This window comes from Schistocerca piceifrons, chromosome 6 (assembly GCF_021461385.2).
Source record: "Schistocerca piceifrons isolate TAMUIC-IGC-003096 chromosome 6, iqSchPice1.1, whole genome shotgun sequence".
NCBI classification, from domain to species: domain Eukaryota; kingdom Metazoa; phylum Arthropoda; class Insecta; order Orthoptera; family Acrididae; genus Schistocerca; species Schistocerca piceifrons.
In genome coordinates this window covers 229,979,677-230,007,654 of record NC_060143.1, presented here as the reverse complement: position 1 = coordinate 230,007,654, position 27,978 = coordinate 229,979,677, and the positions used below count along the sequence as shown (strand labels likewise).

Sequence of the window (27,978 nt, the reverse complement as noted above, 5' to 3'; positions counted from 1 at the left end):
AGAACATTTACCTCTATTTTTCTTTGTTTGTTTTCAGAGGATATTCAAGTACGTTTTTTTGAGGAGCAGGGTGGACAGGTTATGTGGGAAGGATTTGGTGAGTTCCAGCCAACGCAAGTCCACAAGCAAGTTGCAATCTGCCTCCGAACGCCACGTTACCGCACACTCGATGTTGACCGACCTGTACGGGCTCACATCCAGTTACGTCGACCCAGTGATGGTGCTACATCCGAGCCCCTGCCCTTTGAATTGATACCTTTGGAATCAGGTAGGCCGTCGTTCTGGGCTCTGCGCCGGTCCTTACGCCAGGGAAAAGCTGACTATAGAGTATTTTCAGACATTCTCTCTGCCAGTGCTAGTTTGATGACTGGTGGGAGCATTGCGGTATCCACAGTTCCTACAAATAATATTAGAACTGTGCCAAAACCAGCAAATACTGCCCTTTCTGTGCAGGCGTCCACATCACCAGTTACCGTAGGCTCTGCTGTTGTTTCAGAAGAGTTGAAAACACAACCTGAAGGTGAAAATACATTAAAGGAGGACAACAATGACGGGGAAGTCATGGAGGCTAAGCCTGAAGCTGAGCAAGAAACAGAGACGAGTCGCTCACTTAAGGAACTTTTATCACAGGTAGCAGAACTTGATGAAATTTATTCTGACACTCGTGCTCGGTTGCTTATGCCATCTGGTGGTGACTCTGGACACCCTCCAGAGACAGTTACAGATGAACCCATGGAAGTGACAGAAGCAGAACTTGCAGCAGTAGTTGCTGCGACAGAAAACCTTCCTGAAGATGATACACAGACCTATTCGTCCCTGCAAATGGCTATGAAGAATCCCGTTGTAGACTTGCTAGAAGCAGATCGTGATCGATACGAAGACGTAGCTGCACCTGTTGTTCCTCCACTCATTTCCATTGCCCCTGTCCCTCCTCCACATGGAAAACGTGACGTACCACCACCAGTAACACCAGACGCAGGTTCTGAACGTCTGCCACCCCTGCCACCGAAACGTAGTAGGAAATCTCCACCGGGGCGTCCTGATCACCCACCACCACCACAGCTGCAGCAGCAGGTGCATGCATCTGTCCCACAAATACCTAGTTCTGCCTCTCCCCCTGCGTCACCTCCTCCAACAGACCAACCCCTACCAGCTGAACCTCGCTCAGCCAAGCCAACACTTTTCCAGAAGCTTTTCTCAAAAAAGAAAAACCGTAAAGATAGTACTGGTGGTAGGTCACGTGAAGGGTCTGCTCAACGGCAATCATCTCCTTCCCCTTCGCGACCTGAAGAGGATGTCATATTCATTCCCCTAACTGGGCAGCCTGAACTTACAGAAGCTGAGCATTATGCTCTGTACACTGACGTAGCACCCCATGCCACTGCATCAGAATTCGATGAAATGTCTTTCTATTACAGCCCTGTGGAAGGTGGCCGTATTCTTACACAACAGCAGAGCCAGCCTCCAGAAGCTCGACCACGTGATATTTTTGCTTAATTGTGTTTCTGTTGTGGATGTGGACAGCTCATTTCTTTGTTAATAAGCTCCTTGCCATTACATTAGTTGAAATGTGGCATATTGTGTTCCCAATATAACTATTTTGTTGCACCGTTTCTGTATTTTTTTAGTTCCTAACTTCCCAGATTGTCAAGTTTTATTTTTCTGCTAGTCTTTCATTCCAGCAGATGGTCATAGTGTTAAACATTTGCTTTATTTTTATGAGTAGTGTTCCAAATATCTTGAATAATGATTTCCCAGATGTAAAACAACAGAAGTCACAACTTACCTTGAATATACATTTGGTGTATTATGCTGTACAGAAACTGCCACAGAACAATGTACTGTGGTATATTAAATGAAACTTTTTGACAATTTTTCTGTTTAGCATCCAGGTGAATTTCTGGAACTAGATGTTAATCAGTGAAATAGAAACAGCAAGGAGCCCTGATTTCTTTTTCAGTTGTTTGCTTTAACTTTACTCTCCAGGCAATAACTTTAAATTTCTTGTGGGTATGTGTCATGGACCTTTCCAATTTACATTATATTAAACATCATGATGCTTTCCTGCTAGAGGCGCCATGTTATTGAAGCATTTTAAGACATTTGTTATTGTTGACATATGCTTTTACTTTGATTCTAAGCATACTACCGAATTCCAGAAATTGGAGTTCTTTTGTTTCCTGCAGGTGGAAATATGTTGCATAAATACCTAAATTTGTACATGAATCGATATTGATGGACACACTCCCACATCCAGTCTTCAGGATTTTATTACCTTGCTAAATTAATTTGTATCAACAGAGTATCATTTAAAGTTAGCTGCTGCATAACTCATTTATCAGTGCCATTAAGCAGAAATTGATGGAAAACACAGTGGTGAGGGAATTTCTCTTGTTTCCAGAAGAACTGTGCTACAGTGAGACATAAAGCTTGCATTCAGAGGTTTGAAAGATGGTATATGTATATTGAAGCCTATTTAGTCACATGAATTATTGTTTACTTTTCCACAGAGGGTCTGTTAGGTTTTAGATATAAAAATTCGTTCACACGCACATGTTTATCAGTGCTATTTTGCTATTTGGGAATTTGTCTTCCATGAAATAGTGCAAATGAAAAGTGAAGGGCTTCATAATATGTTTGTCATCTTGTAAGGCGTTTCTCAAAGGACCCCTTACGTGATATTTAAGAGAAGAAACTGAAAATATTGTTTAAGAGAAAGTACTCTTATCATTTCTGGCAGTGATATGTTGGTTATTTTAGATTTTATCCAAAAACAAGAAAGTAAGGTCCTAATCTCTGCATTTGTGATAAAGAAAAGAATATCGAGCTCCAAGCGAACATGTTTCTTCAAAAATTTGCCCACATTAGTTCACTGACTTCTGCTTTTGTCATAATAGAGAAATGTGACATTGTGCTCAAATCTCTAACATGTTTGATACATTAATGTAGATTGTTTACTGAGAAGAAAATTCTTTATTTTTTAAGTGATGTGATTTTGTAATGAAAATAACATTTTATACATTGTTGTTCACTTATTATGCATTTTAAGAGAAATTTTTAAAGCCATTGTAGTGCAGATTTTTAACAGTGTTAAGTACTTTTGTACTGTTCAACTGTGCCGATGCAATGCACACAGATTATAATAATTGCTCTGTAGTAATGTTAACAGTCACTTTTCCCTCTGTTGAGCATTTATTTGACTCGTTAGAGATTAATAACATCATTATTTTCCTGTTATGGTTATATTTGCCACAAGTAATTGTTTTTTATTTGTTGTTGAGACAGAGTGTGATCTAGTCCCTTGAGGGTAGTTATTAGTGCAGATTTTTCATGTTCCACAACTAGATTTCCCGACATTTGCTCTGTGTGCATTACCTCAGCAGTACTCCTGTGTGGTCTTGTACGTTGAGTGTTGTGTGGGCTTACAATTTAATATATTTATAAATGATGCTTTATGAGTCTCTACTGTTTTATACTCTTTTATGGCTTTTGTAAATAATTTTTATATAAAAGAAGGTAATTGTTGATGTGGTATGAGCACTGAGATTTTTTAAATTGCTGTTGAATGTTATTATTCATGCACTGTATTGTCATGATGATGATGATGATGATGATGATGATATCAGTGATAATATCAGTGATAAGCACTGTAACTTCCTATCCTTGTTATCAGTATTAATTCCCAACCGACTTCTACTGTGAAAATATAGATAAATGAGAAGTGGTACCAAATTATCTCTGTTCGCTCAATATTGTTTTCATTTCAGTATGAAAAATTGAAGTTTATATTCAGTTGTATGGTTTATAGCCTTATGCTGTTTAGAATTATTTATTCATTATTTGACAATTTTTTTTTAGATCCAAAGAGAAAGAGGCCAAAAGAGATGCGTATACCCGAGGTGGAAAAGGCGAGTGAGTATTCAAAATTGAGTCTCTCTTTATCTGGGTTATGGGATTCCTCGCCTTCTCTGTTCCTCTCTGGTCTGTGCAATCTGCAGTCTAAACTCTGTGTGTGTTTCCAACCCATCCTGAAATATTTGTTTTATGCTAAGTTTTGAGACTACAGCTTCATTATTTAATGTATGTCCCCCCCCCCCCCCCCCCACACACACACACACACACACACACACACACACACACACACACACACACACACAAGTACATTTGATGTTCAATTTATCGAAAAGTATTTGCAAAACATTACAGTAAAATTCCGTTAGCTGTATACACATTTCAGCTAGTCGAGTGATAGGGACCAGCTGCCATCGGTTGTAGTTTTCTATTGAGCACCGTGTCCTCTTTGTGTTGCCTGTTTTGTAGGTGCACGTAGCACTTTGTGTAGCTCGGCTGGCAGCACGCTGGCAGCATTGTCCTCCCCCCACCACATCACCATTTACAAAGTAATTTTAATCAGATTATAATCATGAAATGGTGTGAAATTAGTAGTTAAAACAGTGAATTGTTGTACACTGTGATGAAGCCACTCACCCAGGGAAATTTTATAGACACTGGCTGTTCACAGAAACTCATACACAAACATTGTAAAGAGTTATTCACAAAAATGTTTAGTATCAGTACTCTCAAAATGCCTGCTTAGGTATTCCAGCTTAGAATTTGCTTCATACCTTTTCTTTGATCAGCAGTTGTAAATTTCCTTTTGTTGTGAACCATTATTTGTACATAGTACTTTGGTGCACCTGCATACATACTAAATTCTGTTACACTTAACTAACATTTATAATATAATTGCAGTACTCATGAATCATCATGTTGATGTACCCCATTTTTTAGGCTCATTGATGAAATTTTGTTATAAATTGCCAGTGCTGGCCCCTTAAATTCTTGTATTTTTCAACATTTTCAGTCAATACTTGAGCATTTGTTAATTCATGTAACTTTCCTTCATGTTGGTTTATCATTAGTATTCAGATGGGCATTCTGAAGCACACGTGAAGCATTGTCACATGTGAGTGTCTGTGTTAGCTCGCTCTGAGCTTTTTCAAGTGAATGAGAAAGGCTGTCCTTCATATTGCACAGAAATATTCTGAACCATATTAGATGAGTAGAAAGTATCACATTAAAAATATGAAAATTTTGTACATTTATTTGAGAGGGAATCGTACAGCCTCATCATTGTGTCTGTCTATTAATTTCTGTGTAAGCTTCCATTTATGTGAAACTAGCCAGTACCTGGTTTGATACCCACACCCCCAAGACTGAAAACGCGATCAGTAGCAGAATTTGACGAGATTAACAGAATTCCAGAGACCGTAAAACACTTTGATGGAGATCTGGCTGTTATATAAGGACATTAAGCTCGGTATCCTTTTGTGCACTTCTCTAGAGATGTGGGCTGTATGTTAATATAGAGTCGCACTCTCTCACTACCAGTTGTCCCATGCAAATCCATAACAATAAAGCACAACACTGCACTGTACAAGCATTCATCACAGTCATTAGCACTACACATTTACAGATATTTCAAAGGTAAAAAATATTCTCATTTGTTGTATCGTTCTGTCAACTGAGCGTTATTTCATTTTGAGAAGGGAGTGGTATGGCACACATTTGTGCAAAGTCATCCTATTGTTCTCCCATATGCCTATGTGTGTGTGCTGATTCATTATAATGACAGCTTGCAAGTCACATGTAATTTTTGCTATCTTTGCAATTAATTTAACATTTATTTTGAATTGTGAATACTGCCATTCTTCTTGTTCACACTGAAATCATATTTATTAATACATTTTTTTGTTATTGCTTATGAAAAAACATCACCAATTCGACCTCATATTTTATGGAGGAAATAGCACATGTCCTATTTTTTTCAACACAATACCATGTTTTCTCTTGAAGGTGTACACCCACCCACCCAACAGATGCTTTCAACTTTTTTAGCACCACTTCTCTTATAGCTGAACATACCACTGCTGTATATTAATGTTGTTGATTGTCATCTTTGTTTCTGAATGTGTGGTTAGATTTGTCTAAACAGATTGTGTTGACCGTGGAAAGTTTTTGTTGATGTGTCCCGTGGTTTTCAAGGTACCTGCTCCAGATTAACAGATCACTTTTTTGATTTAACAATTTAAAGTTCCTCTCGGTAATCCTGAAAGACAGATTCCTCTTCTTTCCACTGTTCCAAAAGGCATTAGCTTATATCATATACTCTTCTTTATGGACAGGGGCAAAGTGGTGTCCAACAATATTACATCAAAGCAGGCTTCATTGCTTGCTTCATCATTTTCACTTCCCTGTCCCATTGTACCAGTGATGCTGTTCAATGAATGTGACTGTGGTGAAAGTGCAGCCTCATTGCTATCATGTCCAACCTCTTAGTAAATAAACAGCAAACATCAGTGCACTATTTTGTTCTGTATCCACCACATCTTCCTCTGTTAAGTTGCCTATGATTTCTGCAATGAAATTGAAAGGCATAAATAATAACACAAATAAGCCTCAGAAGCTTTCATTTGCCTTGTATAAAAGATAATCGAACAGCCACACATAATGATGCTTATCAGTCATGTTCATTCTTTGAAGTGTAACTGTTGCAGTTTGGCTGTCATTCCGCACTACTACTGGAGGTGCTCCAATATCAGTTGCAGTTCAGTGTCATTATAAATACAAAATCTTACCCACTCCACTCTACAGCACCTCATGCTTGGGCATGAAGTGGGTGCAGTGGGGCAGAGTGAGTGAATACAAGTAGTATGCACATGTGTTTAAAAGCTGTAGTGTCAGAATATCGTAACTGCATGCTATCAGAATAATGGCCCTGATTTTCATGCAGGATCAATTGTTGGGGCTTGATGTCTTGCACTTGTGCATCTTTCTCCTTAAAATATCCTTAAAATATGAGGCTGAGTTGCTGATGTTTCCTTGTTAGTAGAACAATTTTCTATTTACGAAAGAAAAGCCAGAAACCATTAATGTTCTATAGTAACTGATGTTATTTACATGAGGAAGTCAAATAAACTGCAGTTTTTTCATGTTATTTGTTGAACTATTTGTTTTATTAGTGGTAAAATTGTCTTTTCATACAGTACAGACTCACACATCTGGCATTTGTGTCCTTGGTGATTTTTATTTTATGGGAGTTAAGCCATGGTCCAAGGCATATTTCTGTCCAATCTAAGCTATAATGTACAGAGATAGAGAGGTCATAGAAATTCAAAATCACAAACTTCAACAGTAAAGAAAAAGATTTGAATTTAGACAAGCTTGGACCCTAGCACTAAATAAAGCAAACAACACAACTCTACCTAAAACATGCTCCATAACTCTGCAATCTTAGACAGCGGTCTGATTACATCACAAACAAATTATTTTTATATGTATAAACAGTTCAACTTACTGAGCTTGTTTGAGATTTTAACTGTTTTCTGAGTCATTATAGATTCTGCTGGTATTTCCAGCATTGCAGTATGTAGCATCAGGCAGAAAACTAGGCCTTGGACCATTATCCAATGTCCATAAAACAGAAATCACCGAAATTGTCTTGATTGCTTACAAGCAGTTGCTAAGCTACATTGAACCAAGTACACTACACACTACTTATAATATTGCAATAAACCATTGAGTTGCACAGAGCCACAGTTGTTTATCTGCGTTTTGCATAGACCAATGGTGGTGGGCACTAACACGAAGCAGCTTAGCTTTCAAATCAAGTCAGATTTGTTGGCAAATAGGACATGTGAAAAAATATTTGTTGTGTCACTGTGTTTACTTTCCGATGTTTCAGTCTACCACAGGTAGTGCAGTTGTTTTTATGTGGCTGTTCTGTACACTGACTGTAACAGTATATAATATTTGTACAAGGCCTGTGAAGGATTTAATATGCAAAACATATGAAACTGCACAGTACTTAACTTATAGTAATATTTGGATCGTAACAGATAAAGGCATGTTATTCTTTATGCCAACAGATTTTGTTATTGTAGCAGGTGACTGGTTTACTACATATTCAGACTCTGTGGTAAAATTAACATTTTAAGTGCTGCAGGTTTACTAGGATAAAATTATTGCTTTAAAAACTTCCAGCTACATTAGTAACTTCAGATTTACATATATCTACACAGTGCATTATCTTTTGCTTGACTCACCTTTCTTAATCTTCTTTTCTATTTTTCCAAAATTGTCAGTTACAGAAAATTTAAGTACAAAAAGTAAAAAATTGTAAAACAGAGCTTTATGGCAAAATGAATGTGTTAATTGTAATTGTCTTTTCTGAAAATACATGTTGCCACTATCACATTATTATGATATGGTGATTTTAAATGTGTGTTATGATGATATGGTGTTGGAAAAAAGCTGGGAAAGTTAAATGTTATTGTTTGGTTCAGTGGCTTCAGTGCATAAATGCTTTCTTGGTGTCTGTGGATGAGTAATGTGATTTTTTTTGCACATTATTAAAAATCCTACTTTTCTATGGAAAATCTCTTATCTGACTTTTTATTTATTTCATTCCTCTATTTTCCTTATAAAGCTTTAATCTGAAATTATTTTCAACTAAAGAATTAAAAAGATACGAAAGTGTGAAGGTAATTTATGATCCTGAGTGTTAGAAATGTGGGACACAAATCATCAGCATTTCTCGTGGAAGAGGGGCAACAGAGAAAGCTAAAATTCTGGACTCAGCTAAACACTGCATGCTGAGAAGTTCAGTGAAAGGAGGGAGAGGAGCTTATTTAGGCTTACATTTACATCCACTGCTGTCATGTCCCGATTGCAGTGGGAGAAAAATTTAAATGAAGATCCCTTTCAGTTACATACCAAAGACAGCTTCTTTAGAAATAAGTGAATTACACTGTAAATTTCACTTTGTTGCAATTATTATTGGGTGAGATAAATATAAACTGCAACAGCTATTTTATGGTGGAGAGTTTTGAAACTACAGCAGTATCTTGTTAGGACATATTCATGAATTAGTAGTATCGTAGTGTCAAGACTTCATAAAGAGTTGTTAACTTTGTGTGTTGTTTGTACAACAATATTGATTTGTTATTCAGCAATATAACTATTGAAATACTGCGTGTGTTGGGTTGGTTTATCTTTTCTCTGCTTTCTGATAAATTGAAAAGTGCAAAGAATTAGTTAATGCTCTATCAGCGCCAAGACCATACAAACTGTACTTGAACTGCCTAAATGTTATTTCCCTGATGACCACAGAGAATACAGATAAAATAAATTGAATAATGGCTGTTTTGTTTAAAATTGTGCATTGTCTGTTTTTTTTAAAGATCACAGTAAATAGGAGGTGCCTGCAAAATCATAAAAGCGTTCTTATTGATTATTGAAACTCCTTTGCAACTTATAATGTGTCACATGGGTATATTGTACAGGAAATTATTAGTTTCTGAGTTAAGGACTTCACCGAGTTCATGAAATAGAAATTTTATGGCTACAAGACATATTAAACGCAAGGAATTCTAAAATAATGAGAGACAACAAGCATGTCTTGTCTCTAAGGATAAAAAAGAATGGAAATTCTTTTTGTTTTCTAAATTTGATGTATGATATTATTTGCTGGACTGTTGTACAGGAAACAGTGGCTAATGTATCGTGTGCATTAAATGAATACTTTTCAGTTTATGGTGGAAGGGCTTCATTGCCCCCATTAAAATTAGCTATGTGGACAACCATGATGAGGACTTCAAAAGTACAGAACGATCAGATTGGTAGAAAATTGAACTGTAGTGCTGTGTACATGCGAAAGAACCCATAGGAATAACAAAGTGCCTGCAGTATAGGTGGGTGTGAAGTGAACAAAATATTGAAATTAATGGAGGGGAGGGGGGGATAAAACAGTAGGTCTATTTATTAATTAAGCTCCAGCAGTTTTCCTGTTATAGAGTAAGGACACTGGACAAAATTTTAGTCAGGCTGTTTTAAGAGTTCACTGTCACTTGGGAGCAATGGAGATGTGTAGAACTGGTGTCATGCTGTCATGTGACCTTCCACCGCTGACGAAAGTTGTGGTAGTGAACCGATTTGTATGTGCCAGTCAGTAATATGAAATCAGTGCAGTTAGATATGTTGATGTGGAAATTAAGTAGAATTGCAGAAATGAGCTATCATGTTTGGATGTTTCAGTGACCACAGTTTGAATGAGGTTGCCTGGACTGCTGGTGTATCGAAGTGGACTAACTAATGTGTGTGCAAGGAATGGCATACCACTTGCAACAACGTAACACAGTGTAAGCACAGAGACCATAAAAAGATTATAACTGACAGTGACTGGAATTGAGTGTCACACTTTGTCAATGACAGTTGGTTTCAAACGTGACAGAAATTGCTGCTGCTCATGAATGCTGGTCTGTCTCGACCAGTTTACAAGCAAACATTGTAAAGGAGATTGCATGCACCAAATGTTTGGCGTAAGATATCTCCCAAAAGGCCATTGCTTACAGTGACACACACAGCTGCGTGTCTCCAGTAGAACAAGACAGAAACTGGATAGTAGCTGACTGGAGACATCTAAAATAGTCCGACAAGTCACAGTTTTTTTCAAATGAGGCTAGTCTTCAAGTGTACTGCAAGTCCAATGAAGTGTTTAACCCGCAGTTTTTGAAGTTGTAGTTCAGGCTGACGATTATTCTGTGATGTTCTGTGGGCGTTTTTAATACCACAAATTAGACCCTCTCATTCAGGTTACTGTGCACATGGACTGACATGTATACGTTTACATTTTTGCCGACCGAGTGTTGCCCTTTCTTCTATATGTTCATGAGAAGATTTCTGTGGACAGTTCCATTTTCCAAGATGACAACAGGCATGGTCACTGGGCTGCACACGTGTGTTCCCGGTTTGACGAAACACTCGGGTATCTTATTGCACCTATGCTGGCTGCTACATCACCCAGTCCCCCATAGAACAGTATGGAACAGTGAGTGAAACATAGCCGTCAACTTAACCACATTTTATTGCCTATAGCGTCCAATCATCAGTGAGTGGTTTCAGCTGTATATGGCATACCTGAATAAAATTGTAGACTATCTTCCTCACTAAAGTGAGGCCATTATCAAGCCTAGGTTGGTAGGCTACACAGTATTCGTGTGACCAATCCTTGACATGACTAATTTTTTGTCCAGTGTGCTTGTTTATATGTCTGTTAGTGAACTGTAATTAATTTTTCAAACTTTCCTTCTTATACATTTGGTGAAGGGGGTATTTTCAAGTTGCTTTATTGGTTTCAGTGTATTGTATTTTCATTTGGCTTCTATATCTTAAGTATTCATCTGCCAGTAAGAATGAAAGTTTAGAGTTTTTTCAGAAGATAGATAGGCTCCATCACAAAGGAATGGAGAAAGACAGACCTTACAAAAACTTATTTCAGTGTGTACAACTGATAAAGTCTGGACAGCTTAGAGAAACGGCAAAACTACTACTTTGTTAATATGGAAAACAGCTCCAGCTTCAAGGATGCTGAGGTACATATTGTGTATGAATCTTTGTTGGGGCATGAAGGCATGAAATGTTAACATATTTTGAGTGCTTGTGCTTTTGGCTACTGCTTTAAATGCCAGCTCATGTACAAATTGCTATTATAAATAACTTATTTTTTGTAAATATTCATGCATGATAGCATAATTAAATCATCTGTATTTAATTATTCGTGTAGATACTAAAATATAGTTGATTGTTGAATAACACTTTTAAGCAGAATCTTATTTTTTGGTATACGATTAGAGGTTTCATTTTGCACAATATTTATGATCGTGTGATTAGTGTTGTGGAATTTTTATGTAGTTTTTTTTAATTATATGTTTTATTAGCCACTATTTTCGTTTATGAGGTTTTATAGTACTCATTGTGCTGATAGCATTTTCCTCTTTCTTTATCTTTAATTTTGAGTTTGCATGTCTTTCAACATATTTAATAATACAGATCGTATTTCTGGTTTATACATTGTGTTGTTAAATGGTTTGTATCATGTGTCAGATTGTAGTTTTCTGTGTGTAACATTTTCATACAATCTATTTGGAAATTGATGCTGTTCCCTTAAACTGTAATGAAAAGACAACGAACAAAAGATACTCACTGGATCAGCAGTCATACTTTATCTCATGAAGTGACAATTTTAGTGAGATTCTATGAAGATTTATGTTACATTATCCAAAGTTAATATGCAAAACAAAACATTTAACTGTCTTAAAATTAAAATTATAGTTCCATTAACTAGCACACAGAGAGTACTAAGCTGGTAGCCTGCATTTCCAGTAGGATTATACAGTATTCTGTAATAAGTGAAAAGACAGCAAAATTAAAAATTACAAAACGGACCAAAAAGAGCTAATATGAACAAGAGAGAGGACAGTAGAGTCAATGAATAAAGTGAGCATTGTTAATGTCCAAGATTGACTTTGCCTTAGGAATTCTAGAGAAAATAGTGGCTGAGGTTTTGTGTTGAGGAAATGAAGTTTGATTTAATACAGTTTTAGATACCGGTTGGAGATTTGCCAAGAGTGAGGAAGGACAAAGTGTTATTGGCATCGAAGAAAACCAGTAGATGACAGTCAGTGGGATTTGTTTTTCATCTCTGTCTTTTACAACTGTCATTGCCACTGGCTGTGTGATGTTTGAGAGTCTGAAATGTGTGAAACATGAGTTGTTTAGACAGGAGCTTCAGAAAAATACATTTTCCTCTTCTTAGTTAAATAGCATCCTAATGCTTCAGGAAAATTTTCACTATGCAGAACATTAGATGCTTTAATGAGACAAATGAAGTGTAGAAAAGTTATTTTGAATGGGGGTAGAAAGAAAACCATTCCAAAATAAAACTAACCCAGAAAATAGTTATAGGACAGAGGCAGAATTGATTCCCGGTAATGATCAGCGGAATTGCCCTTCACAGAAAACACTATAAATCGTAATTTTGATGCACGAATCGGTTGCTGTCACATGTCTACAATGCTCAACTTCGTGTCTCGAATACTTCAGTGTGATGTTAGGTAAGTGACAGTAGCAAACATGTTTAGTGATCTGTCGAATGAAACTCAAAATCAGGCACACATTAAAACAGTGTGCATTCATTTTTGAGTGGTATGTGAAGCAAAATTCGTGGACGACTTGTTGCTTGCACAAGAACTTAAGACTGGAAGTATTTTTGAGAAACCTCCAGAACTGTTTTCAATGCTAAACTCGATAGCAAAATGGCAAGAAAATGGCTCCGAAGCAAGGAAAAACTAAACTGTCTGAAGAGAGTTCGAACCCCATTAAACATTGCTCTAGTGAAGGAAAGCCTGTTACAAAGTCTGACAAAATCTCAAATGAAATCTCAATATCACTTGTCTGTGCAACTCTTTCGGATCCTCAGTATTTCACTTCTTAAGATGAAGCCTGGTTCAACTTGCCAGTATGTGTGAACTCTTAGAAATGCATAAAAAATCTGTTGCATAATCTCGAGATTGGTGTCTGGTGCACAATGTCTGATGTCCACACTGTGACATGATTCTTTAGAAAAATTGTTGATGCTAATCTATATGCCCATAAGCTGTTTAATTCATATGTGGATCAACTCACAGAAAATGATTGACTCTGAGGACATTTTCAGCAATATGGAGCAATAGCACACACTACCTTGACAACCTTGTCAACCCTCAAACACTAGAGGAGCTATGTACTACAGATCATTAGCCATGGATTCAGGCAGCTTTCTGTGTGAATGAAAACTTCAGTAGTTCACAGATTTTAAAGCCAATGTTATTCAGTGCCAAATATATGGACACTATCCCTGGTAGCATATGGAAGTTTCCTGACTACGTAATGTATCCAGGACATAATTTGGCCAACTGAAGCACCTAACAGCCTATAGAAATATCTCCTAATGACAACTGACAAAGTTGTTGAAAGCTCAAGACTGACAAATCTGGCGTGGCAACAACTGCGTGAAGCATTTAAACCTTCAGGTTGATTGCAGCTCTGTCTAAGTAGACAATACAAATTTGTATCACTATCACTCCCTATATATATATGTATATAATAGATGGAAGCATTCCACATGGGAAAAATATACCTAAAAACAAAGATGATGTAACTTACCAAACGAAAGCATTGGTATGTTGATAGAGACACTAACAAACACAAACATACACACAAAATTCTAGCTTTTGCTTTTGTGAAAGCTTGAATTTTGTGTGTGTGTTTGCGTTTGTGTTTGTTAGTTGCGAAAGCTTGAATTTTGTGTGTGCGTTTGTGTTTGTAGTTGCGATAGCTTGAATTTTGTGTGTGTGTTTGTGTTTGTTAGTGTTAGTTTGTCTATCAACATACCAACGCTTTTGTTTGGTAAGTTACAGTTACAGCTTCTTTGTGTGTGTGTGTGAGGGAAACATTCCACGTGGGAAAAGAAATGTTTGCTTGTGTCTGTGTATGTGCGGATGGATATGTGTGTGTGTGTGTGTGTGTGTGTGTGTGTGTGTGTGTGTGTGTGTGCGCGCGCGCGCGCGCGCGAGTGTATGCCTGTCCTTTCTTCCCCCTAAGGTAAGTCTTTCCGCTCCCGGGATTGGAATGATTCCTTACCCTCTCCCTTAAAACCCACATCCTTTCGTCTTTCCCTCTCCTTCCCTCTTTCCTGATGAAGCAACCGTTGGTTGCGAAAGCTTGAATTTTGTGTGTATGTTTGTGTGTCTATCGACCTGCCAGCACTTTCGTTTGGTAAGTCACATCATCTTTGTTTTTAGATATATTTTTCCCACGTGGAATGTTTCCCTCTATATATAATGGAGGGAAACATTCCATGTGGGAAAGATATATCTAAAAACAAAGATGATGGCATGTTGTTACACACACAAACATACACACACAAAATTCAAGCTTTCGCAACCAACGGTTGCTTCATCAGGAAAGAAGGAAGGAGAGGGAAAGACGAAAGGATGTGGGTTTTAAGGGAGAGGGTAAGGAGCCATTCCAATCCCAGGAGCGGAAAGACTTACCTTAGGGGGAAAAAAGGACAGGTATACACTCGCGTGCACACACACACACACACACACACACACACACACACACACACACACACACACACACACATATCCATCTGCACATACACAGATACAAGCAGACATTTGTAATATATATATATATATATGTAATAGAGGGAAACATTCCACGTGGAAAAAATATATCTAAAAACAAAGATTCTGTAACTTATCAAACGAAAGCGTTGGTACGTTGATAGAAACAATAACAAACACAAACACACACACAAATTTCAAGCTTTCGCAACCCCCGTTGCTTCCTCAGGAAAGAGGGAAGGAGAGGGAAAGACGAAAGGACGTGGGTTTTAAGGGAGAGGATAAGGAGTCATTCCAATCCCGGGAGCAGAAAGACTTACCTTGGGGGGGAAAAGGGACAGATATACATTCTCTGTCTCTCTCTCTCTCTCGCGCGCGCGCCCACACACACACACACACACACACACACACACACACACATATATCAACCTGAAGGTTTAAATGCTTCATGCAGTTGTTGCCATGCCAGATTTATCAGTCTTGAGCTTTCAACAACTTTGTCAATTGTCGTTAGGAGATATTTCTATAGGCTGTTAGGTGCTTCAGTTGGCCAAATTATGTCCTGGATACATTACATAGTCAGGAAACTTCCATATGCTACCAGGGATAGTGTCTATGAAAGTTACTGAAGAATGTTGGTAGTGATGCTGATCTCATTAGATGGTAGCTGGTTTGGCTGACAGCCTGAAGAGTCCATACCCATGCACCACTAAAGGTGTACCCATTGTCACCCTTCGAAGTCCCGTGACTCTATGATGTTCCCATGACATAATTCAGCCAACTAAAGCACCTGACACCCTACTAAAATTACTCCAGATGATGATGATGATGATGATGATGATGATGATGATGATGACGACGGAGGAGGTTTTTGAAAGCTCGGGACTGACAAATCTGACGGGGAATTTATTCAAGAATGTCACTACAAAAAAACTGTTCTCAAATCTGAATATTGGTTTGACCAACACAGTGATTTAGTGAGCATATTCCTTTTTTAATTAGAATACCCCTGTATGACACAACTTGACTAAAAGAAGGGATCTTTGACAGGACACATTCTGAGATGTCAAGGAATTGCCAATTTTGTATTGGAGGGAAGTGTCGGGGGGGGGGGGGGGGGGGGTTAAAAATTGTAGTGGGAGACTGAGGGGTGAATACAGTAAGCAGGTTCAAAAGAATGTAAGTTACAGTAATTATTTGGAGGTGAAGAGGGTTTTACAGGATAGACTGGTGCAGAGATCTGCATCTGGAATGAAAACAACAGCAACAACAACAACAATATGTTTTCCTCATACCTTTAATAGGCTTACCCTTTGAGCTGTATGAGAATGTTAAAAGTTCATGGTGTAATTCGAATGCGTGTGCAACTAGGCATTTTGGTTATTAACAAACATGCCTGAGCCGGCATTGTACCCCAGTCCAGCACATAACAGACATAATGTCACTTGTCTGCGTAATTAACATGACATTGATAATTGTCTTAACATGCACTTACTATTTCTGTTTATCAAAGTGCTTGCAATTGTTGTATCAGTATAAGCACATGTTCAGTAGCTACAAATTTAATAAATATTCTGTAGTTACTTCTATTCAGGCCAAGAGAACAATGTTGTAACAGATGTTCAATCATTATTGACTGTTGTTGAACTCACAGACTTAAAACTGTTCACTGCAGATAGTTCAAATTTAGGAACATGTGGTCATCATACTGGTCTCCTGGTCATTGTTGGGTTTCTTGACCCTGTAACCAATACTGATTGGTCGAGTAGCTCCTTTGTTGGCTTCACAAGGCTGAGTGTACACCGTACCAGTCCTTCCATCAAGAAAAAATCCCGAGCAGTACTGGGAATCGAACACGGGTCCTCTGCATGGCACTCCACCAAACTGACCACTCAGGTATGGGGGCGGACATTCATTACTTACTTCAGCGACATTTTTCTTAACCTACAATTCGAAAAAATTACTTTGAACTTCTGCACTGTGAGAATTAACAACTTCTTTTTCAGTCACTTCTTTTTTGCTAGTATTTGCACAAAATGAAATATGTTCTTGTGTAGTGCCACCGAGGGAGGCATACTGGACTCACATTCTGGAGGACAATGGTTCAAACCCGTGTCTGGCCATCATGATTTAAGTTTTCTGTGATTTCCCTAAATAGCTTCAGGCAAATGCTGGGATGGTTCATTTGAAAGGGCACAGCCAATTTCCTTCTCAATCCTTCCCTAATTTGATGGGACCGATGACCTTGCCGTTTTGTCCCCGCCTTCAAATCCACCAACCAATATTGTGTAGTGCCACTAGGTTTTGAACTTAGGACTGCAATTGAATTGTCTTGATACACAAAAGGGGCTAGTCAAAGTCGCTCCTAGTAGTTCCCAGCAAAATATTTAGGGATAAACATTAATACAATGCAGATCTCCAAGTTCAGCTCGATCCAGTCTATCTCAGGACTGTTCATACTTTGTAATATGACTTCATGAAAGTAAATGATGTACACAGTTGTTTACTCATTGGGTGAAGACAAATTTTTTAAAGAATATGCAGAAGCAAAACTCTACAACACTAATATTTGTATATTTATAAGTGTAATATATATTTTACAAACATACCTAATTTTTAAAATCTGGTTTTAATATATTTGTGTTTTCCATGAACTTGTTATGATCCACTGTGATTTGAGCAATTTGCGGTACACTATTACAGTGCTCCAGCAATTTGGCAGTGCAATGTATGGGTCCTCAGTGCATCAATTACCAATCCAAACGACTGCCCAAGGACTTGAGCAGAAACCTTCACCCCAGCTCCAGATGCAAATGCCAGTATTGCATCATCCAACCATCAAGAGGGAACCAGTAGGTGTGTTTGCACTCAACAGCTGGATGATCTTTTATCAATTTTTTAATTCTCACCACAGCAAAAAATAAGAACCATAAATGTTTGTTAAGTGCATTGTGCTTCATTTCACTTATTAATGCCTTGTTTATTTTAAGAAGCCCTTCTGTGCTTGCATCAAGTTTCTGCACTGCCCCTGTTTTTCATATTTTATTTCTATTATTACACTGCAGAATGATCTGGCTACAGAGGTGATCCATTTTGAAACTGGCCATTTGTACCACTTTTTTATTTTATTTGTTAAAAAATGTCACTCTTCATAGTGAGGCTGGTCTTGGTTTACCAGAACTGAAATCCTCTGGTAAGTACCTAATACCATCCCAAAACACACGTGTTGTGACAAAATGGTGCTACATTACTATATGTTTATGAAACATGGGTTGGAAAAATAATCACCAACACCCAACTGATATGATGTATGCCCATCTTCGGCATCCAGAACAGTTTAAATCATCCTGGGATCCACGTACATAAATTCTGATAAGTGCTATTTTATAATTCATTGCAAAGGAGTTTTTCCTTTTCTTAGCAGATAATGCAAGAGGATGACTGGCAACAGTTCTTCCAGTACATAACAAAGTTATATGATAATACGATTAAGAAAAATATGAGGACATGGGATAAGTTATTTCATCCTTATGATCCTCAAACTGTCTTAGAGACACTTTGTAAATGGAATAAATGTGGTCTCCTAAAATGATTCAATAACTCTACCATATTTACATTTTCTTTCAGCGTTACCGTAACACTTAATGAAAAAATAAGACTGTTGTCATGGATGCACTAGGCCTCTAGCAACAATGTACTTCAAGTAATTGACAAAGTTTGAATACAACAATCACAACATGTCATTTTGCTTTGTGTTAGCTTCCAGTTTGCTGAAGATTGGGAAATACTGTTTTACACAGTATAATTATCTGGTCTCTGCATGTTTCATTGTGGCTAAGATCATAAATAATGTCAGTCCTTACACGAAAATGTAGTAGATCTTAAATTGATATGTGAAGTGCTTCTAAGAAGTTTGTAAGGTAGGGGAGATTAAGTGCTGGCAGAAGTAAAGGTGTGAGATCTGGTCTTGTGATGGAACGGGTCAGTTGCCAAGTGCATTCGCCAGACAAATAAATGTTACAGCTTCAAGTCTCAGGCCAGTTCATAGGTTTACACTGCCTGACAAAAAAAGTGAAACATCCACAAAACCTGGTCCAGTGTCTGTGTAACTTCTTACACTTACACATCATTGGGTATGTAAATGATTAGAGGTACAATTCTGTGCAACAGGTAGAATGGCCATCAGAGTGCATTAGCATTGTTTGAGTTCAGTGTTGTTACCAAGCCTGTGAATAGTGAGATGTTGAATGATCACTGTGAAGGACATGAAGATGCTGCATACTTGTGTGAAACAGTGTTATCAGCATCTGACAGTGTTTGGAAGCGGCCTCTTTGTGGATCGCCATTTGGCCGGCAGGTCGAAGTGTGCAGTATCCGGATTTATGAGGCATTCTGATGTGGCAGTGGCCTTAATGGGAATGTGAGGACAGGCATACTTGTCTCCAAGGTTCTGGTTGACACAGTCTGACCACCAAATAGGAGCATTGCAGTATTGTACACTGAGAACATTATAAGCTTTTCACGTCAGCACCTGCCATCCACGTACATGTAACAGACTTCCTGCAACATTCTGTGTTATTCCACACCATTGGTTGGAGACTAGCAGCAGCTGGACTAAGGAACTGCCATTCCATGTGTTAGCTAGTGTCAACGTCAAAACAGAAGTGCCTGCGTTTAGAGTGGTGCTGTGACCAGGAAGCATGGACTGCTGATGAATGGTGTCACGTTGTGTTCAGTGAACTATCACGGTTCTGCACTGCACCAGACAACCATCGTCAGCGAGTATTGTGCCAACGTGGGAAAATGTCCCATTCTTCCAATGTTTGGGATAGGGAAAGCAGTGTCACTTGTGGTGTCATGGCTTGGGGGGCGATTGGGTATAATGTCAGGTTGCAGCTGGTAGTGATGGAGGGAACTCTGATGGCAACGGTACATCTCGGACAGCCTGTGTCCTTGTGTTCTCTCTTGTGTGACAGTATTGTTGTGCCATTTTTCATCATATCTCTGTATACTGTCTGCGTGATGCTGAGACACTTGTGTGGCCAGCACAAGACTACAAATCTGTCTTCGATAGGGGTGTTGGGCCAGCTCAGAAATCAACTCCATCTCAGCGCCAGTGTCCAGGATATTAAGGACAGATGTGGGCCTGTTTTTCTCAGGAGAAGATATAGTAGCTTTAATACACTCTTCTATAACCGAATTAGTGCATGAATCCAGATCAGAGACGATGCAACATCATACTGGTAAAAGGCACCATAAGTTTTTTGCAAATTTGACTCGATTTTGTAAGTAGCAAAGTAACATGGAATACCCTCTCAACCCATGAACTTTCATTTTGTTTCCTCCTCACCTTGTGGGTGCTTCACTTTTCTTGTCAGGCAGTGTAATTTTCCAGGAAGTTTTGAAACGTGTACACTCCACTGCAAAGTGATAAATTCATCCCAAAAATATTTGTTGATTGTTATCACTACTTAAGAACAGCAACATACTGCTGCAGCGTGTTTGACCACAAAACCACAGGATGTACCACAAACGGGTTTACACTGTTTGAACTTTAATAACTGAGGAGGTATTAATGGCAACCTGATCCAGTTGCGACTATATGGTGCCAGTAACTACATGTAAATAATAAGACAGCTGGAAACTTGTCCTTGAAGCAAAGAAAGCAGATTGCAAAGGATTATTGAAAATAAGAAAACATGAAAGAAGTGCAGAGATGATGGTGGACAGAGTCCGATACTGCGCCATCATCATGTATAACAGTAACGAAATTATGCAACAAATTTGAGTTGGAAGGAAGGAAGAAAGGAAGGAAGTGTGTGTGATCTAAAGAATGGACAGTGTGGCCTTTCACAAGATCCCCAAGAAGACCATACTGCGAGCTGTGTGTGAATCACGTCTAAGCAAATCAAATATTCACTATTTGCATTAAAATGCATTTCTACATTTTAAAGCAAAGAAAGTGGAAACCCTACTAATATATCCGCCGTCCACGGATAGGAAAATCTCACAGTGTGAGTAATAGCATTTTTATTTAAACTTAAGTCTTTCTTCAAAATTTACAAAACAATATTCGTGACGTAGGACTGATCCTCCAAGCCTACCAATAACTAAATCAGAAATTCTTCCAAACATAAACTGTCTGTAGTAACCATACAACTTGACCAAACCAAGCCCTGGGTGTCTCGTGAAGAGCGGCGCGGAGTCCACGTTGCCGTCACCTGAGTCCGAGGACGAGTAGAGGCCCTGCGAGGATGGCTCCGGTACGCTGGCAGCGGTGGATGGTGACGCGGCGCCTACAATGACACCAGTGGGCTTGCTCGGCGTGAACTGCCTCTCCAGGCTCCTGCACCAGCCTAAATACTGCTTGGCGCATGGATATGGCTGGCTCTATTTGCAGTCATGTGTCAAGCGGAAGGAAAGAGGTCCGCGGCTGTAGCGACCTCTTGCGGCGCCGTGGACGCCTCCTGGTGGTATCTGGGAAGCGTCTATGTTTCCGGGACAACCGGCCAGGCTGACCCCTACTTGGTCCGGGGCCCGCTGTACCGGTCTGCTTCGTGGGAAGCAAGAGTTGCAGGCGCTTAGTCTGGACACCGTACCTACATTCCCAGGTTGCTTCACATGATGAATGAGGACAATCCAGATAGACACCTCAGCATTTGTAAATGGATTTGTGATAATGAACAGTTGACTGAACTCATTCTTTGGTCCAATGAGGTAACCTTTAAACTGAATGAAACCATCAGGTGCCATAACTGTGTGTTCTGGGCAAGAGATAAGCCCCATGTGGAAGAAAGAGCTGTTAATCTTCCTGGGTTATCAGTATGGTGTGGTATGTCCACAAGAGAACTTGTGGGGCCATTATTCAACAGTGACAGGTGTAAAGTTCTTTACCATGTTGCTGAATGAATTGCACCAGCTGTTCACCAACTGTGCTGAGATGAAGACTGGTTTTTTTCAGCATGATTGTGCACCACCAGATTATCATTGTGACTTGCGACAATTCATGGATGAAACATTTGTTGAAAGATGAATAGGCAGATGAGGAAGTCTTGAGTTTCCATCTTGATCTCCCGATCTAATGCTGTTTGACTTCTTTCTGTGGGGAAATCTGAAGAACAACGTCTACACCAGACAGCCATGAACAATGTTGGACAACGTGAAAAAGACTATTGTTACTGCTTGTGAATCCATTCCACTGGTAGTCACAAGGCATGTACTTCAATCTGTTTTGCAGACACTGTATTGCTCCTGATAAACATTTTGAACATCTTCAGTAGTAAAATGTCATCAGTAATGTCATGACCATCTAAGTCATTTAAAAATTCAGTTTTTGTTATTAAAGTTCAAACAGTGTAAACCCCTTTGTAGGACACACTGTGTATGTTGCAGGACATATGTCAGCATCTCATTGTTGATGTTCTGCTTCTGCTTTGTGAACATTGGACAACATTATTCACTCTAGCAGTAAATAGTCTGAAATTTGCTTTACAGTTCTTGCGTGCTCCGTATAGTCTCATGTTGTATAACTTCCACAAATTTCTGGCATTGAAGGAGGCATTAGGAGGGTAAAAATGGATTACGTAGGTATAATGAAGGCGCTATTGATTATTTCATGCACAGTTGGCTATTTTTAGAAAGGTATCAGGAAGGTGCCTAGCAGTAAACTTTTTTCCCATAAACTTTGTAGAAAAGTACCATGAGTTTGTTGTGTATTGTATGTGGAAGTAAATTTGGTGAAGAAAGGGTCTAGTTCATATTTTACAGCCTCTTTATATGACAGTAAAAAGACAGGTTCTGCTATGGAAAACAAATTTAAAAATGAACTATCTTCGATGCACAAGTTGCTCTGACTAGAATTAGTCAAATATACATGTATGTCAAATGATGCTACAAAATCTGCATAATATTCATATAATATTTACTAAATCTAATGCAAGGTACATCAATTTCAGAAACGGTGACCACACCAGGACCGTCCCCTTACATGTTTGCTGGTGCTCAATCACCAATGTTTGTTGGTGCTGTGTCTGCATCTGCAAGTCCAGCACATAGCGTAGGACGGACACCATCACCCATGGACTATGTTATGCCACAGCCACAGCAACAGCAACCTCAACAACCACCACCTCACCAGCACCCTCATCATCAGCAGCAGCAGCAGCAGCAGAACTATCAGATGGAAGCTAAATTACAGGAAATACTGGCAGCTGGTAGGCTGCAGCCAGCACAGTTTCCATCTCAGGCACACACTGTGCAGCATCCAGTACAAGCTGTAACTATTTTTACCTAGCAGCTAGATTTTTTTTGTTATACTGTGTATTTATTTCCAAAAACAATATGAGAGTCAGCCAAATAGTTTTGAAAAGTTTGTTTGCAAATTTGGAAAAATGGGCAAAAAATCGAAAGTAAACGTGAATCAAAAGCTATAACATGGGACGTACTGCTGTAGAGACACTGAACTGAGTAAGTTATTTCGACATAATATCCTATAAATATGTGCAAAACAGTAGCAGAAAGTATTTTCTTACAGGATATCCTTTGAAATGAAACGGGAGTAACAATTACTTCTATCCTTTTTCCTATTTTGTCTGTGCCAGTGTTTCATAATTGTGCCAGTGAGAATTAAAGTCAAAGTAAACACCTCCTTATCAAAACTCCCTCTGCCTTCTTTTATCTCTCTCTCTTCTTTCCTTTTTTCCTGTCTATTTTTTCATCTTGTACGAACCTTCCTCATACAATTGTGTTCATTCCCTTTTACCCCAGTTGCCCATTTACATCCTATCTGCATCCTATCTTGCTTCCTAACACCCTCTTTCCCATCCCTTTTGCCCCCTCACTGCTCTTTCATTACTTTTTCTTCTTATCACTGGCTCCTATTTACTTCCCTCTAACTTTTTGTATCATATGAATTTTTTTTCGTATTCTGGAGTTATGATTTCCTTTCCATCTATGGTATTTTGTTACCTTCTGTGCACTTCAAATGTTGTCTGTTATTGTCCAATATTTGACATGTTTGTCCACTTAACAGAGCTGTCTTTCTTCATTTTGGTTTTTGGGTTTTTCCCTCTATTATGCCTATCAAATGTCAGTTTTCACTCATATTTGAGCATTGTTACATCCAATAGATGTTACCCAATAACGAAATAACTGGGTGAATGACAGTAAATACAAGAAAATAATATAAAAGAGATACTATGCTTGAATTATGGTTGTATAAATATAGCCTGTTGCTGGTCTTTAGTTTACTAGCATAAAAAATCTTTGTATTTGTCACACACCCCTGCAGTTTCTCAGTACAGTAAAATCTTTTACTCTTCATCCAGTTTAAACATAGTTTTCACTTTATGTATGGCCATGGAGCAGGTCTTTCAGATAATGTGTTGAACAATGCAGTGAAGACAATATTATGAAAAAGATAGTTGCTACTCATCATATAGTGGAGATGCTGAGTCGCATTTAGGGACAACAAAAAGTCTGCCAAACAAAGCCCACGCCCAGACAGGTCTTCATCAGAATTAGACAAAAAAAAAAAAAAAAAACACACACACAATCACAGTCTTCGGCTGCCAAGGCCAGACCAGTCTGGCCTTGACATACAGTGACTGTGGTCGTGTGTGTGTGTATGTGTGTGTGTGTGTGTGTGTGTGTGTGTGTGTGTGTGTGTGGTCTAATTCTGTTGAAGGCCTGTTTGGCCATAAGGTTTGTTTGACATTATTTTTGCTGCACCTATCTGCGACTCAGCAACTCTGCTGTATCATGAATAGCAACTATGTTTGACTTTTCATAATAATGTCACTTAATATGTTGAATTAGACAAGATCAAGATATTTGTAGCTGTTATGGATCTTGTGCCTGGCCCACAACTTCTGACTCTGCACCTATTGGCAGTCTAGTCCCTGCACACTCCACCAGACAGTGTTCGTCTCTCCCCCCATCCACCATCCATACACTACTATATCTTCCCCTTCCCTGCACTCACCAGATTGCTGCTTGCATCACACGTGATGTTGCATTCCAGTCCAAGATGCTGGAGTTGATGGTTGTGTGTTTGTGAGGTGTGCTTGCTTTCTTGTGTGTGTGTGTGTGTGTGTGTGTGTGTGTGTGTGTGTGTGTTTTACTGACAAAGGCTGTGGCCAAAAGCATTATGTGAGTGTCTTTTAATTTTGCCTGTCTCCAACTTGACATGACTTCTTTACAGTAAGTAGCAGTCTTCTGTCTTTTCCTACATTGTTGGAAGTTAAAGTAACAGTTACAATAGAATTGTAATCAAATTTCACTCATAGTGAGAATCCCTTGAGTTATTTAACAAAATATTCAGGATCCTGTACTAACTTCACAAAGTTTCATTTGTTGCTTGCTCACAAGTTAAATGATGATATGTTTTTCATTGTATAACTCATTTTCAGTGTCTGTAGCACATTTGTATGTAACTGTCATTGAATATGCAATTATTACAATTACCTTAAAATGAAATAGTGTATCTATAAGCACACAAAATTTGTAAATCCTAATGTTTTGTCATCTGTCCTCAGCTGCAATGTATTGGGGTTGACAATATTGTGATAGTTACAAAAGTCTCACGTATTTGGCTGCCTCTCATAAAATTGCATGCATAGTAGCTAGAGAATATTTACTAATACTAGCATTTATATCTTTTGTACTAATAAAAGTAATTGTTAGGAAAACGGTGGAGGCTGTTGTCACTCACATTCTAAACATAATGATAAATCCATCTCTCTCGTTAATACATATATCTTAGAGCATCTCGCAAAAGTTGCTAAATTTGTAATGATAGTGAACTAAGAAGCCTGAAATTGAGTGTATCTTCAACTTTGTGAAGCAGAGGAGGCTTTTCAGAAAAAGGAGATGAAAGAGAAAAGTGACCAATCCTATTGAAAGAAGGGTACGTCGTCTGAAATGCTGCGTTGAGTATATATCCAGTACACTTTTCACTATAGACAGTAAACCATTCAACTAGTAGTAGTGCAATAGACGGAAGAAGACTTAGACTAAAGTAACAGTAAAGCAGAGGAAAAAAAGTGTGGAATGAAGGTACAAAGTAAGTACAAGGGCCATTAAAAAAAATACTGCCCCAAATATTTTTTACAGGCAATACTATTTATATAGGAAAAGTCCTTTTTGATACATCAAATTTGATGTTTCTCCTGCACGTGCGCAAAGTTTCGAACAATTCCAGCAGATGGTAGAGCCGTAACAAACCATCAAAATAAGGTCAGTGCAAGACGTTCATTACAAGCAATTTGTTGTAATTGAATTCTTGGTTGTGGAAAAAGAAACTTTGGTGACATCCATAAATGTTTGTGTGCAGTGTTTGCAACTGATAAGAGCACTGTTGGGTGATAGGTAAAAAAGGTTGAAAGTGTTGGGAAGTGTAAAAATTGAGCTCCATGATAGCCCACATTTGGTTCATCCTGTCACAGTCTCGTTATGTGGTGAAATTGCACATATTCCATTATTCAAGCAGACCAGCACATCACAGTTCAACAGTTGGCTCTGCAGCTGTCTTGTATTAAAAGTAATTGGGACTCTTGGACAAAGTTGTGCTGCAGGTGGTTCCCCCAAATATTTGTAACAACCACAAGATTTAAAGAATAACTATTTCATCTGAACTGTTCAAGCAGTTCAGACCAGTGAAGAGTCCTTTCTGTCTCAGATTGTTACATGTGACAAAACCTGGGTGCGTCACTTTGACCTGGTAACAAAAAGGCAGTCACTGGAGTGGCATCACCTGCAATCACTAAAAAATAAGAAATTCAAGACAGCTCTCTCTGCTGGCGAAGTCAAGAGGACTGTCTTTTGGGATTGTGATGGAGTCATTCTTGTGAATGTGTTTCCAAAATGAACCAACTATTAATTCAGAGGGATATGTGAAGACTGACCAAGCTAAAGAACCATTTCCGAAGTGTTCATGCTAACAAGTATCGAAAAGATATTTTCCTCCAACATGACAGTGCACATAGGAACACATTGCCAAATTGGGTTCGACAGAATTGCCTCATCTACCCTAGAGCACAAGTCTGGCACCCTCACACTTTCATCTGTTGGAGCCACTTAAGGATTTTCTATAGGGCACACACTTTGAAGATAATGAAAGTGTATTTCATGCAGTGAAAATGTTGTTACAAGTGCAGGACAATAGCTTTTACCAACAGCGAATACAAATTTTTATACAATACTGATATAAGGCCACAGAATTTGATGGAGATTACATAGAAAAATAGTGCATATAAAAGAAATGTTGACTAATATTGTCACCAAATTCTATTTCTTTTGAATAAATACGTCCTGAAAGAAATAAATGAGGGACATTATTATTGAACAAGCCTGATATTACTGTAGGAAAAAATGCTCCAGTGAGGACAATATCATTAGAGACTGAGCACAAGCTCACATTAGGGAAAAAAACTTGCCATTTTTTATCAGAGGAACCATCCTGGCACTTGCTTTAAGTGGTTTAAGGAAAGAGAGAAAACCTAAATCTGGATGACTAGTGGAACACTGGTTTCCTCCAGAATATGAGTCCAGTGTCATCCCACTGATCATTACGGAGAGAGAGATTAAAGAAAGCAGAGTGGTGGAAATAACATTTATCAGAGACTTCCATTGAAAACTATATTTCATTTAAATCAACTGACCTCACAAACAGAATTTTTGATCCTCTCCAAATTGCTTCCCTTTTTTCCCCTCTATTGGATTAACACTACTAAAGAATAAATAAGATTGTTATGAAAATTTTGTAATGTTTACATTGACTGCACTTTCCCAGTATTGTACTGGGAAGGTATAGATTGTTGTTTACTTGAGAAACTTATGAAGTTGAATGCTTTACATTCTTAATCACTTTGGCTTTTGATATTAGTATGTAGCCTAAACAGCAGTTAAAGCAGCAATGTTATTCACTTTCATCAAAGTTGAAAAAGTTCAGACATACGATTCACAAAAA

General features: G+C 38.5%; 2 protein-coding genes across 6 annotated transcripts in view; both read left to right on the top strand.

Moving 5' to 3' along the window:
• LOC124802661 (embryonic polarity protein dorsal-like) overlaps positions 1–27,978 on the top strand; it is a 99,363-nt gene that overhangs the window by 35,457 nt on the left and 35,928 nt on the right. For all 5 annotated transcript variants that reach the window (XM_047263568.1, XM_047263569.1, XM_047263570.1 and 2 more), the window contains 4 exons: positions 38–268; positions 3,859–3,912; positions 17,715–17,867; positions 22,967–23,286. In XM_047263568.1, the coding sequence (XP_047119524.1) occupies positions 38–268; positions 3,859–3,912; positions 17,715–17,867; positions 22,967–23,286 (758 nt within the window). The remainder of the gene's footprint in view (positions 1–37; positions 269–3,858; positions 3,913–17,714; positions 17,868–22,966; positions 23,287–27,978) is intronic.
• Positions 287–2,957, top strand: LOC124802663 (embryonic polarity protein dorsal-like). Its single transcript, XM_047263573.1, has one exon. The coding sequence runs from the start codon at positions 364–366 to the stop codon at positions 1,495–1,497; it is 1,134 nt and encodes a 377-aa protein (XP_047119529.1). The 5' UTR covers positions 287–363; the 3' UTR covers positions 1,498–2,957.

Excerpts from the sequence above, each read along its gene's own strand:
- LOC124802663 (XM_047263573.1), top strand. The coding sequence starts at position 364 with ATGACTGGTGGGAGCATTGCGGTATCCACAGTTCCTACAAATAATATT.